This window comes from Plasmopara halstedii (assembly GCF_900000015.1).
Source record: "Plasmopara halstedii genome assembly, contig: Scaffold_2892, whole genome shotgun sequence".
Lineage (NCBI taxonomy): Eukaryota > Oomycota > Peronosporomycetes > Peronosporales > Peronosporaceae > Plasmopara > Plasmopara halstedii.
Window position 1 is genome coordinate 1 of NW_020189797.1, and position 12889 is coordinate 12889.

Here is a 12889-nt window from a genome sequence, read left to right on the forward strand (position 1 = left end):
GACCTAAATACATTTACTTCCAAACTTGCCTTCTACTGCTCACTTCATCTTCTCAACAAGCGATTTAGAACCGCATCGTGGATTTGGGGATGATGGTAGCTTAGTCCCAGGATATGGAAGAGAAGTTGCTTCATCTGCAACAGCGTTCTTCACGTCCAACTGGTTCGTAAGAGCGGAATTGTGGTAAAGATTCAGTAAGGTTACCGAAAACACAGGTTTTGTCTGCATTTGTTTTGGCATGTTCTAGAGCTCGACAGAATCCAATTTGCTGCGACCGTGAGCAGTTCGATGTAGCGAGGTCGCGCCTTAGTCTTATAGACCGCCGAAGTCGCATGTGTAGGTTGACTATTTGCATTCAACGAAACCTCTTGCCCTACAACATATTTTGTGTGTGTGTTGCTCGCCATTAACTTCGGAGAGTTGCTTTTGTTTATCTTGACTCTCTCAGCGAGAGTGTTGCGGACCCCGCGCCGCATGAAACTTTATAACAGAATTTGCCACGATGGATAGAGGGGCAGAATTCAGCAAGCCGATTTTACCCGGCAATTTCCCCTACTAAGACCAGAGGCATTTCCTGGCTGTATCAAAGGTCTACTAAATCGTTTTTTATAAAATAAATTTCGTGGAGGCATGTTCTTCATTATACAACTCAATATCAATAAGTGGGATCAAATTGCTTCGGCATTGACTGGATTGCAGTAACGTGGTAAGGAACGAATACTCTATACTATGAAAAGTATCGCAAGGATTGTATTTCAAAACAAAAACAGACCATGCAACACACACAGCATCAATCTCACGTCAAAAGCGAGAAGAATAAAATGACCATTCTTCTGTGACTATATACACGATCAATGTGAGTTCCGCAACTATCTACACCCAAGAAGGCATCACAATTTACTTCTTACCCAGCACTTCACCAATCATAAAATCACTTGTCGTTCAAATATCTCAAGATCTTAAAAATCACATTAAATTAAATATTAAATTTCATTTTTCAATTAAAATATTCTACTCAACTTTCAATGTGGTCCACAATTCTAGTGTCACTACCAACCGTCAAATGACGTTGTCACGCATAGCTCGTCGAGCATTCCGACGGTCCTCGTTTAGCCTCAATTGCCATTCATCAGTTCGACTTCTTGCATTATCAACTGCATCGTATCCAAATTGCATTTACGCAAGGTATCCAGATGTGTACCATTACGTACCCCATCAACGCTCCTATTCCGTTCCCACGAAGTCACAAAGCGTCAAGTGGCCCTCCGATCTTGCCAAGCGGGTACATCGACGGATGCGTACATTTCCACGTAATTCTGAAGCTAAAGAACTCGTAATAAAGGCTGGTATGAACCCTGCTGAATGGGCAATTGCTGCCTCTAGTTTTCGCAAATCATTTCTCTCGGAACCAGTGAAATTTTTCGATAATCAAACCGAACTATTGGCATTTGGACAGGTACGTTCTGTATATTGATTGATAATTTGAGAGATATTCATGCGTAAATGTTGGTATATAGACTTTGGACAATGTCAAGCGTCACAATTCGTTTATCTTCTATCCATATTTTCTGGATTATGCCAAAGCTACGAGTTATTTACCAGCTGATCAAGATACTGACACAATCTCTTTGCAGCAATTAACTGATCTGCGCTTACCACATGAAATGTATCCATTTGCTACTGCTATGAAGCGTAAAATTATTTACCATGAAGGTCCAACGAATAGTGGCAAGACTTTTCAAGCTTTAGAGCGCTTGAAACAAGCTGGAGAAGATGGTGGGATCTATTGTGGTCCATTGCGTTTATTAGCACTTGAGATCTTTGATCGATTAAATACAGATGGATTATACACGTCCCTTGTTACTGGACAAGAAAAGAAAGTAGTACCATACTCGACGCATGTTTCATGTACCGTGGAAATGGCGAATATCAATCGACGTTGGGATGTAGCAGTTTTAGATGAAATTCAATTGATTGGTGATCCACAACGTGGGTGGGCGTGGACACGTGCCTTCTTTGGCTTGCAAGCAAATGAGATTCATGTCTGTGGCTCTGGTGAAGCAGTAGATCTGATCAAAAAGTTTGCCGCGACGACGGGGGACGACTTTGAGTTGTGTTCGTATTCTCGTCGTTCTCCATTAACTCTTGCAACGAAACATCTTGGGTCTTATCATCACATTCAACCTGGTGACTGTGTTGTAGCGTTTTCTCGTCGAGATATTTTTCAAATCAAGCGAGATATTGAGATCAAAACAGGTCTAAAATGCTGCATCATTTACGGTCAATTGCCTCCGGAAACGAGATCTCACCAAGCGCGTTTATTTAACGATCGGACCAATGATTTTAATGTTTTAGTGGCTTCTGATGCCATTGGCATGGGATTGAATCTCAATATTCGACGAATTGTTTTTGCCACGGTCAAAAAATATTCCGGAAGTGGTGGAATGATTGATATTCCCCCCGCTCTTGCTAGACAAATTGCTGGTCGAGCGGGTCGATACAATAGTGATTTTGCATCTGGAGAAGCAACGTGTCTTTTAAAAGAAGATTTGGAATATATGAAAGAATCGTATGAGGAAAAACCGACACCTCTTTCCTCTGCTGGAATTTTTCCAACATCCGAGCAAATGGAAGAGTTTGCAAAGCAATTACCTGGAATCTCAAATTTAGCTGATCTTGTGGATAAATACGTCATGTTAGCGCGTTTGGATGGTGCTTACTTTATGTGTAATCATCAGGATATGAAAGATGCTGCGACTTTGTTACAAGAGACTGATTTAACGCTTTCAGATCGATTTACTTTTTGTATGTCTCCAGTGAGTTTGCGTAATCCATTAGCTAGAAAAGTGTTTTTAGAGTATGCACGTGCTCATTCATTGGGTCAGAGTGTCAAATTGGATATTTACTTGCCCAAGTTTGCTCCCCATTCGGCAGAAGCTTTAGGGGATGTCGAGATTAAAGCGAAAATCATCGATTTGTATCTTTGGCTCTCGTTTCGATTTGAAAATACGTTTGTTGAGAAAAAGTTAGCGCTAGAATTAAAAAAACGAGTACTTGAGTTGGTGGAACAAGGGCTTGTTAATACGACATATAATCGAGAAGAGAAGAAGACAAGATGGGCAAGTGGTGTTGCGAATCTTAGGTTCACATCTCGAAAAACTTTACAAGATCAAAATCATAAGAAGAATAGCAACATTCAAAGCCATAGACACGATTTGAGAAATGTTGTGAAACGACAAGAACGAGTACAACGAGCTAAAAGCACGAGCTTTCAACGTGAAGAAGCTGTGACTATCAATGAGATTGAAAGTGGGAGAATGTCGTGGTTTAAACGGCTTTTCAATTAGACATTGCAATATTCCAATACTATTGTTACGTTGTTTATTATAATTATTGCAATAATTGTTTAGGATTTTTTCAATGAGTCCTTATTCGTACTCAATGGTGCTACAGATTGAGCTCGTTTCAAGTCTGTACGCAGTAAAGCTTGTTCTAATACTGAATATGCTTCTCGTTGAATCAATTGAGTATCTTGTAATTTTTGAATCAACTTTTGCTCTGCTTCTTCCATTTCGTGCACTTTCATTTGATGTTCTCGAATTTGACGTTCTTCTGCAATTGCTTTTTTGACCAGTCGAAGAGCTGCTTCTTGATCAACTTGATGACGATCAAATGCTTTTTTCTTTTTTAACGCATCTTCTTGTCGTCGAATCTCAAGTCGTTTTGCTCGAGCACGTTCGACTTGCAAGAGCTGTAAACGTTCTCGCTCGGCTTTTAAACGTTTACTTTCGGCTTTAATCTGTTCCACATCTTGATTCTTTTGCGATATAATTCGAATTGCAGCATGTTTTTTCTTCACTACCGACTCTTTTTTCAGACCATAATGTTTTTTTTGTGCAAATCGAGACTGTCGTTCTTGTTCAATTTGATGCATGGATTTTATCTCTTGTCGTTGCAAGGTGGCGACACGTAAATCAAGAATTTCTTGTGCTCGAGTTTTCGTCTGTGCAATTTTTTTCAAAGCTTTGGACTCTTCGTGCTACAAATTCAGGTATACCGTCATATACCGATCTATATTCTAAAATTGCAACTCAATATCACCTGAAGTAACGCAATTCGATTTTGAAGCATTTTCAAATCACATTCTGCTTGCTTTCGTTTGGACTACCGGTATAATCACAATATTTTGAGTTTATCAAAAATATGAGAAACAAACCTTTAAGAAATGACTTTACCTCAAGTAATCGACTTCGCAAAATCGGAATGCATGTCGAACTCTTTACACTTACTCTCTCTCGATGATTTCCCATCATAAGCATTCCCCAAAGACCTAGCACAGCATGTTTTGGGATCGTTTCCTCCCGTGTTTCAAGCAAAAGATGTACAAGATCATGTGCATGTGCTTCTCTTGGCAATTGCTCTAATCGACGTACAAGCACTGCGACATTCACTCTAAATAGGTTTCAATTAAGTACGACTGACTACTAAATGAGTTGATAACTTGATCGAAACGTACTCATCACCATGTGCTTGTTGAAGTTGCTGTAAGACTTTTGCTACAGATTGCAAGGTCCAATTCTCAGCTTCATCGCTTTCAACTGATTGAATTATATCATTGTGCTGTTGATATTCCTCTCTGTCGCTCATACAACTCACAATCTCTTCCGCTTCTGCAGCATTCATCCCCATGATAAATGTACCCATGTTTTTACACGTCTTAAAATAACAAAAGGGATTTCATGTGGACCACCTAATTTGGATTGTTTTATTTTATCCAATTAGATCACAGTTTCTTGTTCAACCAGCCATTTCTTGATTATAGTAGCATGGGAGTGCGCAAAGGAGGCAAGAAGAAAGGCAGTCGAAAGCGTAAGACGAACGTATGGGATGATGAAAAGCCGATAGATAAGCGTGATAGAAGTCTGAGTGATGGACAAGTCAAAAAGCGCCGTAATGGATCGATGATGGGCCAATGGAAGGCGCAAAAGATTGCCAAGTGTGTGAAAGTACGACAATTTGTCAATTCTGTGCACGAAAAGAAGCAATGGCAGCGTGAAAAGTACAACGAAACGTGGGAAGATACAGTGAATGCAATTTATAAGGAGAAATGTGTAGAAGAAGAGCAAAAGTCAGTGAGAGAAGAGACACAGAGTGACGACAACACTAGTGACAGTGCTAGTGACAGTGAAAAGGACTTTGGAAAGACAAAGTCGGTGTTTCAAAAGTTTGTAGACACGTTTAAGCCGATTCAAGAAGACAGAAGTGAAGAGTTTGTGCAGGAAAATGAAGAAAATAGTGTAGAAGCTCAAGATGAGGTGGTAAATCTCCGTGATGACGAGCAAATTGCTGCGATGGAGAAAGATGATGAAGAACAATTGATTGAACAAGAAGAAGAAGAAGATCCATATCGTCTGCGTTATATATTGAGTTTTTTGACTGAAGATGAAGCCAAGACGTTTAATGCACAAAAGAAATCGTTTTCGAAAGTGACATTGCCAGAAATGCAAGAACTTTTCGATGTATCATACAAAAGTGGGGTAGATGGACGAACAGATCTTGTCATGACGCCAGAAAGTGCGGACAGGAAGAAACAATTTGTACGATCTCGATTATTGACGACATGGAAACAGCGAAAAGTGGACGCAGATACAAAATACGCCAAAGGTTCTGTACAGCGTGCACTACTTCAGCAAATGTTTGCATACAAAGATGTTCTATTTGCTGGTCAGTCGTACGAAATCACAGACTCATTGCGTCACATTAGTGCAATGCACGTTCTTAATCACGTATTCAAAGCACGTGACACAATCTTGCGCAACAATGAACGACTCAAAAAGCGTGAGTGTGATGACTCAAATGAAGATGAAAAGGAATATCGTGATCAAGGCTTTTGTCGTGCTAATGTTCTGGTTTTATTGCCACTACGTAGTGCAGCAGTGGCTTTTGTGAATCATCTACTCGCGCTTTTACCTTCAACAATGACAACATTTCACAACAAAGATCGTTTTGATCGCGAATTTGGCCATACGACAATATTTGACGAATTATCGTTAGATGATGGAAAGAAAGAGTGGCAACGGGTGTTTGAAAGTGGAAATAACGACGATTGTTTTCAATTAGGCTTGTCCTTCTCCCGTAAAGCAGTTCGATTTTACAGTGGATATCATTACGCAGACGTGATCCTAGCGTCACCTCTTGGTCTTCGTCAACAACTTGGCGATGAAGCAGCAACGTTGGACAATGTCAAGAATCTTTCAACTGACTTTTTATCGAGTATTGAAGTATGTATCGTGGATTCTGCAAGTTTAATGATGATGCAAAATCTCGACCACGTCCGTACGGTATTGCAAGCGACAAATTTACCTCCAAAAGAAGCTCCACATGCCGATTTTTCACGCCTTCGTGAGTGGAATTTGACTTTTCTCGCGTCGTATTTTCGACAAACGATTGTGTTTGCACACGGATTGGAACCAGCATTAAATGCACTTGTGAACAAAACGTGTCGTAATCTTTCAGGTGTTGTCAAGTTTGTTCGTCGCTATGATGCTCATGACGGTTCAGCGTCTATTGTTCGTGTCGTACCTCAAATTAAGCAAATTTTTCAACGTGTCGATCTGGACTGCCATGGATCATTATCTGCAGCCGACGAAGTGGAACTTCGATTTGCTTTTTTCAAAAAACACATTTTTGAACCACTTTTGGACCAGCCACGAAAACATGTCTTGATTTTTATTCCGTCGTATTTCGATTATGTACGTATTCGCAACTTGTTTCACGACTCAATGAACAAGAAACTCATTCGGAGTGTACAGTGTTGTGAGTACACAAAGAGTACGCAAGTATCTCGTGCACGTACAACATTTTTCCATGGTCATTGCCATGTTATGCTTTATACCGAACGCTTTCACTTTTATCATCAGTATCAGATGCGTGGTGTCCACCATATCATTTGGTACGGACCTCCTGCCATTTGCGACTTTTATCCCGAAATGATGAACATGTTGGCAAACAATGACATAAAAGACGATGAAATTGGAGAGAGTAAAGGAGATAAGACATCGATTGCATTAATCACACGATTGGATTTACTGAGGATGCAGCGGATTGTGGGCAATAAGCGGGCTGACCGCATGTGTCGACCAAAGGCTGCAAAACCGACTTTCCTTTTTTATTAAAGTTCTGAAATTGGAATCTGTTCAAACAATTTCGAATATGTCTTTTGGTTCACATGGCTGATATGTAAGTAAGCTAGATGTCATTCGCGTAAATGACTATTATGGATACAGAAGTGGTTGCTTGAGATGTCGTAAGCCTTCAGACGACAGTGTTGGCTTCGATGTCAGACATTATCAAAGGAATGTATGCGATGGATAATCAAGGGCTTCTTCGTTTTCGACCAACTTCGTGCTCTTAAATTGCAACGCGTTGTCGTGCACTTTGCTTTAGCTTTGACTCTACGAGTTAACGATGACAAACGCAGGGAAGTCAGAGTCGCACGTTCCACTTTGGAGCGGCACCGAGAGCCTCTACAACTAATAAGCTCCACTAGTTCAAGAATACAGATGTCTAGAATATTTGTTGTAGTATCTGTAAATATAAATCTAACTTGTTTTTTTATCCCACAAAACTAAATATCCCCAGTTTCCTACTTTGATGTGTATGATGAATCACAATTGCACTTAAGTGCATGCTACGATATTGTGTTTGATACAATCGTGTCAAATGTATCCCGTTACACCCTTCCCGCTGTAATTTAGACCACAGTGGGCTCACAGTTCCTTTTTTTAAGATACTGCGGAAAAGCGATGGCTCTATGAGCAACCACTGCACCTTAAGCTACACTCGTTCCTCTACACTATTCAGTGTTTATTCCTTAAAGCATATATCCACCTGGAATCCCATCTCATGCATGAAAAATGAATCAGCGATCCTCCACAAAAGAGTCAGATAACAAGATCATCACGGAAATTTGCGATCCCAATTTGGCAGGATTGATACGGTATCGTCGATGCTTGCGACTTTGCGCGTGCCCTGTGTTTAATTTTCAGGAGAGGAGATTGACATACCGAGCATCTGATACGTAGGGCTCATTCTTGTTCCAAGGTCGAGACTTCGCTTGTAGTTGTGTCCGCAGGATTCTGATGATGAGTCACACGGTCCACAGTAAAAGTTTGAGGCGATGATTGCTCACTTCGATTTGCTTTGTACTTCACAAAGTCAAGCATTGAAGACACTCTAGGTTGGCGTCGGGTTGTCTGACGCTGACTTGCAAAGCCTCAAGGCGGGCGATGTGACATATCTTCGTTGCTCAGTACGCGAACTGATCAAAATGTTCATCGGCTACCTGTCAGAGTTTAGTACGAGAAGCCGTCTTAAGTTCCACAGCGGAGTGTGGAAACACTTCCCGCTAATGGAAAAGGGCAGGAGTCCGAGGCTCACGCACCGTGGAGAACGAGAGCGGGCATCTTTTTCTTGGGAAGCAGCCTGTTCGTGTATCGCCGAGTGAGGGCAAAGGTGTTTGATCGGGACTTAAAAGACACTGAAATCGCGCTCATCGAAGAGCACCTCGCCTCCTCACCAAGAATTTCTTTAAGCGCAAACCTTGTAAGCCAACCGGCCGATCATCCAATCTAGGTGGAAGTAGGTCACCTCTTGCTTATCGAGTAGAGTCGGCGGAGGATAATCCTCGGCGGCAAGACCGCGTAAGATCTTTCGTTATGGTGGAGCTTCGACTCTGTTCAAGAGTCTGGGTATGCCATTCCGTGGTTGCTGCGCAACTGTATCTATCACGCCAAGCGGTCTGAATTGACTGATTAGCACAGAAGGAAGAGCAGCTGATCTTATTAGCAGTTATCTGCCAAATTGATTGAGCTGTGATGCAGATATGAAGATACGGTAGTATTTGATTCGCAAGTGACAAATGATCGTAAAAAGTAGGAGTCGAATGCTTAACCTGCTCAGCATATACACTCATCTTCCCGGATATATATAGGCCTCGAGGCCACATAGTCTCCAATTCTTTGCAGCGTTTAAGCCATCTTTGGCGCTGTTAAGCATCAGATTTTCGCGTCAGTGCACAATAGTGTAGTCCGAAGCATTGCCCTGTATAATGTATTGCTAACACTAACGTTTACACCGGCTGCAACACCACACTTGGCAACCATCAGAAGCGAAACGAACCTAGAGAAAATGAATTGAACGGAGTGGGCATGATGATGCACGTGCTTCAAGAACAACGGTGTATGATGCAACAGCAAATGTAGATGTACCACAATATGATGGAATCAACGCGTCTCGCAACTCGGGAGAACACTGCTCCGAGTGAACTACGTGTCGCAGGAATATGGCGTCAAAAATCGACGGTAAAGGTGACGGTGCTGAATTCTTGTTTCGCAACAAGCGATTTCTAGCTCCAAAGAACATCCCGTACGGCAACGACACACCACAAGCGACCGTCGGCAATCATTTTGTTAAGGCTCCGCAGTCGCATGGTTGAGAGAGTTCAGTATATAATTCAATCAGAGTGTGCCTGCCTAACTTCTCGCAGATATTTTGACTTATCGGCTCACTCCGCTAGATCTACTAGAACATGCGCGACCACTTCTTTTGATTACGTCAAATTGAGATGGACGAATACATATCGGGAGGGTTTGACGGATGCCGTAAGCGTCTACAAAGAATCAATCAAATTGTGCAACACTAGACAAGTATTGGGTGAACCACACTACAGTGCCAGAAAATCCAGCATCTTCACCGGCGAACGTGCTCAAGCTATGCTTGTGTACGTAGCTCAAGTCAAAGAGCATGCCAGATTTAAGGAATATAGACAAACCACTTTCGAAGAGAGGCCACGGTGCTGAACAATTGCTCCCATTCATTGGTCTTGCACTGAAACACGGAATACATGCCTATACAGTATCGCAATCTACATATTGTTTGGTAAATCTCCGCGTGTCTTTGGCACCGTCACGGAGACACATCGGTCTTAGTAGTGTGTGGCTGTAGATCAAAATGAATTGTTGAAATCAGCCCAGCTACAGTTCGTAACCAAAGCAGTGATTTATCACGGTCGTAGTAATTGAGGATCATGACGTAATCTATATCTTTCCGACAGAAAGCGAGCACATCAAGATTTTCTCTATATACATATCTACTAGATCCTTACGACAATTCTGCTATTACGAGCCAGTCAGACGTGAATATCTGTTGCTGACGCAGTAAAGTGCTGTCTTTCCCTAAGCAGCGACGCTATTTGCAACTACTTTAGATACCTGAAGCAAGGCTGTGCAATGATCAGCTCAGTGGTCGAATGCAAGATCTGACTTATGTGCGCAGTGACTTTCGAGGAGAGTCGACGAGCCACCGCAACCCAGAAAGCTCACGAATGCCAGTCACAGAAGCGTCAATCTTCGCCGGATCTGCTTGATAAACAAAAGGTGGCCCATTTTCACGTAAGAAAGATGGTGGGCGGCGGGTTCTTAAGGGCAGTTACTAGTATCTGGTCAAGTGACTCTGCCTATCAAAAACCGTGGGAGCTCGCGATTGTGTTTTCGCAATACTACCATAGAGCCAAACCGCTTATCGTTTGGCGTTCCATCTGGCATTTGTCTCTCTTTGAGGAGAGGCTCATGTCGCCCGTTACCGTATGCATCTCATGCGACCGACCTTGCGATGAATACGAACCTAGATCGGTAGCTGTAACAGCTGTCTCATGAAGATGAGTGCGGCTGTAAACAGAAAAACTGGAGATAATACATGTTCATCTTGTGGTCTACGTCTTGGCTTGAGGTCGAGCAAGGAAACTTACGTTTAAATAGAAAAAATATACTCATATATATGGAGTATATTATAAGGGTGATTTTTTTAAAGCTTTAATTTTGTGCATCTTGTGTAAAATGATGTTCCTGAGGAGCCGACGCTTGGTCAGTCGCGAGCTTTGCAGAAGGTGGCTCGCTAATTCTCAATTGGATGAGACAGCGTGTATTCTCACCCAGTACGCGAAATAAATCTGATACTTTACAATCTAATCCTCAATTGGATGAGACAGCGAGTTTTCTCATCCAGTACGCAAAATAAATCTGATACTTTACAATTACCAGCCTCCAAACTCATCTGACGCCCACGGTTCAATGCCGTTTCCACTCCCAAAGCATACCCCAGGCATTGAACAATATATTTGAGTTTGGTGTTTCAGGTAATCTCATTTCCTGTACAAAGGCTATCTAAGCTTCGCCCGCCCCGGTAGAAACACTGGTCCAGAAAAAGGTGTGTCCACAACTCGCCAAAGTCACATAAAAATTGAAGTAGATGGTCGAACAAGGTGCCATTGCGTTCACACCACGCAAAACTTAGGATGAGACGATATCTGACATCTAGGGTAACGACAAGGCTATATCACACGCTGTCGAAATATCATAGTTAACAGCAAAAATCAAAGCTTTCACCTTTGTCTCCGTCACAAGCGCACAGATATCGTGTCCGTTTATGGCAAATCCGTTGCCTTCGCGTTCTGTCTACTAATTTTAATATTTGTGCATCAACCCATATAGTAGGCATAGAGCTACCTACTCAGAACCGACGTGCCCGCGAGTGTTTTGTCAAAGTGCCCAGCTTGAAAATCGACTATTGACTTTATTTAGCCGAAAGAGGGGGCACACAGATCGCAAAAAGTGATACTACCGCAGATGTTACATCTGCAAGCTCCTAAGTGATACTCGTCTTGCAAAAGATATCTCGCTTTCTCCTGAGCATGGATGAGGTCAATTGCTCTCGAAACACTGCTTAATTTTTACCATCCGTATTCACACAGATGAAAGCTGGGCTCCACATAGTGCAAAATTCATCGCCTTTTCGCAATTGGTAAGGTGGACGAGTTACGCTTTGGTGCATTTGGCGCCTCCTCCACGAAGACGGCGACTGCAACCACCTCTAGGAGATTATCAATTTTGGGATCTTTTGGCCATAGTCCGCTACTTTTATGTGGAATTAATTATTGGGCTTACAATGACATACTTGGTTAGGCGATGCAAACACCAAGAACAGATGTCGTTCGACCCTTTTAATGTCAGAAACTTTAACCCACAGAAGCTCTGCACATATGAGCCCATTTTATTGCGCAGCCTCATAGCCTTAAGACCGCAAACGCGACACGCTATTACCTTATGAGACTTTGCCACAGTCATGACAATCTCGACATCCCTCATTAACTAGAAGTACCTATTTCATGCCTGCTTTTGAATGGTGAGATTGTCACCATATCGTACAATCTCACGATAGCGTAAACAAGGTGAGCATTATTTGTGCTCCCGCCAACGCCCAGCTAAGACGTTGCTGAAAATGTCTCATCGCGCATTCCTGCAGCTGGTGAACGCCTCCGAGTCAGTGGCTCCAGTACTTAGGCCATCAAATGTGCTCATTCCTTTGGAGCAACTATACACATTAGCTTTTAGTGCGACTCGTTGTTTCGGGATGAATACTTGAACAACTCATGTTATGTACTAGTAGCAGACTTAATCCTCTCACCACCCGGTGAAGGAAGTAATTACGAGTACTACCGGTTGCAGCAAGTTTGTCGTGCACTTTGCCCAAGGGAATTTTTTTAGTCATCCATACCGCTCTCGTTGAAGTATAGATGTGATGGGAAACGACACCCCTTTTTAGGAGTCGTGTAAGCCATGTCAAGCACGTGCTATAGGATTTAATCATTACACTCTAACCCCTCTCTACCCGGCCCGGGGAATGAACCCTGGACCTCCCGGTTCTGAAGTGAGCGGCGTACCGCTGCACCACAGGATCGGTCTCGTTGAAGTATAGATATGATGAGTTACGTTCCCCCTTTTTAGGGGTCGTGTAAGCCATGTCAAGCACGTGCTGTAGGGTTTTTCATTAC

At 42.4% G+C, this 12889-nt stretch overlaps 5 protein-coding genes across 5 annotated transcripts; 3 read left to right on the forward strand and 2 right to left on the reverse strand.

Annotated features, from left to right (window-relative positions):
* Window positions 1-1294: 1294 nt before the first annotated feature.
* Window positions 1295-3347, forward strand: PHALS_05269 (atp-dependent rna helicase; the record flags this gene model as incomplete). Its single annotated transcript, XM_024718969.1, has 2 exons — window positions 1295-1456; window positions 1518-3347. 2 exons carry the CDS (start codon window positions 1295-1297, stop codon window positions 3345-3347), a joined length of 1992 nt encoding a protein of 663 aa, XP_024584315.1.
* Window positions 3348-3406: 59 nt separating this feature from the next.
* Window positions 3407-4704, reverse strand: PHALS_05270 (uncharacterized protein; the record flags this gene model as incomplete). Its single annotated transcript, XM_024718970.1, has 4 exons — window positions 3407-4039; window positions 4102-4164; window positions 4236-4452; window positions 4517-4704. 4 exons carry the CDS (start codon window positions 4702-4704, stop codon window positions 3407-3409), a joined length of 1101 nt encoding a protein of 366 aa, XP_024584316.1.
* A 122-nt stretch (window positions 4705-4826) lies between these two features.
* On the forward strand, window positions 4827-7175 carry PHALS_05271 (digestive organ expansion factor; the record flags this gene model as incomplete). Its single annotated transcript, XM_024718971.1, has 2 exons — window positions 4827-5328; window positions 5443-7175. The coding sequence occupies 2 exons, from the start codon at window positions 4827-4829 to the stop codon at window positions 7173-7175; spliced, it is 2235 nt and encodes a 744-aa protein (XP_024584317.1).
* A 2100-nt stretch (window positions 7176-9275) lies between these two features.
* PHALS_05272 (uncharacterized protein) lies at window positions 9276-9496 on the forward strand (the record flags this gene model as incomplete). Its single annotated transcript, XM_024718972.1, has 2 exons — window positions 9276-9362; window positions 9401-9496. 2 exons carry the CDS (start codon window positions 9276-9278, stop codon window positions 9494-9496), a joined length of 183 nt encoding a protein of 60 aa, XP_024584318.1.
* A 1876-nt stretch (window positions 9497-11372) lies between these two features.
* Window positions 11373-11556, reverse strand: PHALS_05273 (uncharacterized protein; the record flags this gene model as incomplete). Its single annotated transcript, XM_024718973.1, has 2 exons — window positions 11373-11513; window positions 11542-11556. The coding sequence occupies 2 exons, from the start codon at window positions 11554-11556 to the stop codon at window positions 11373-11375; spliced, it is 156 nt and encodes a 51-aa protein (XP_024584319.1).
* Window positions 11557-12889: the final 1333 nt, after the last annotated feature.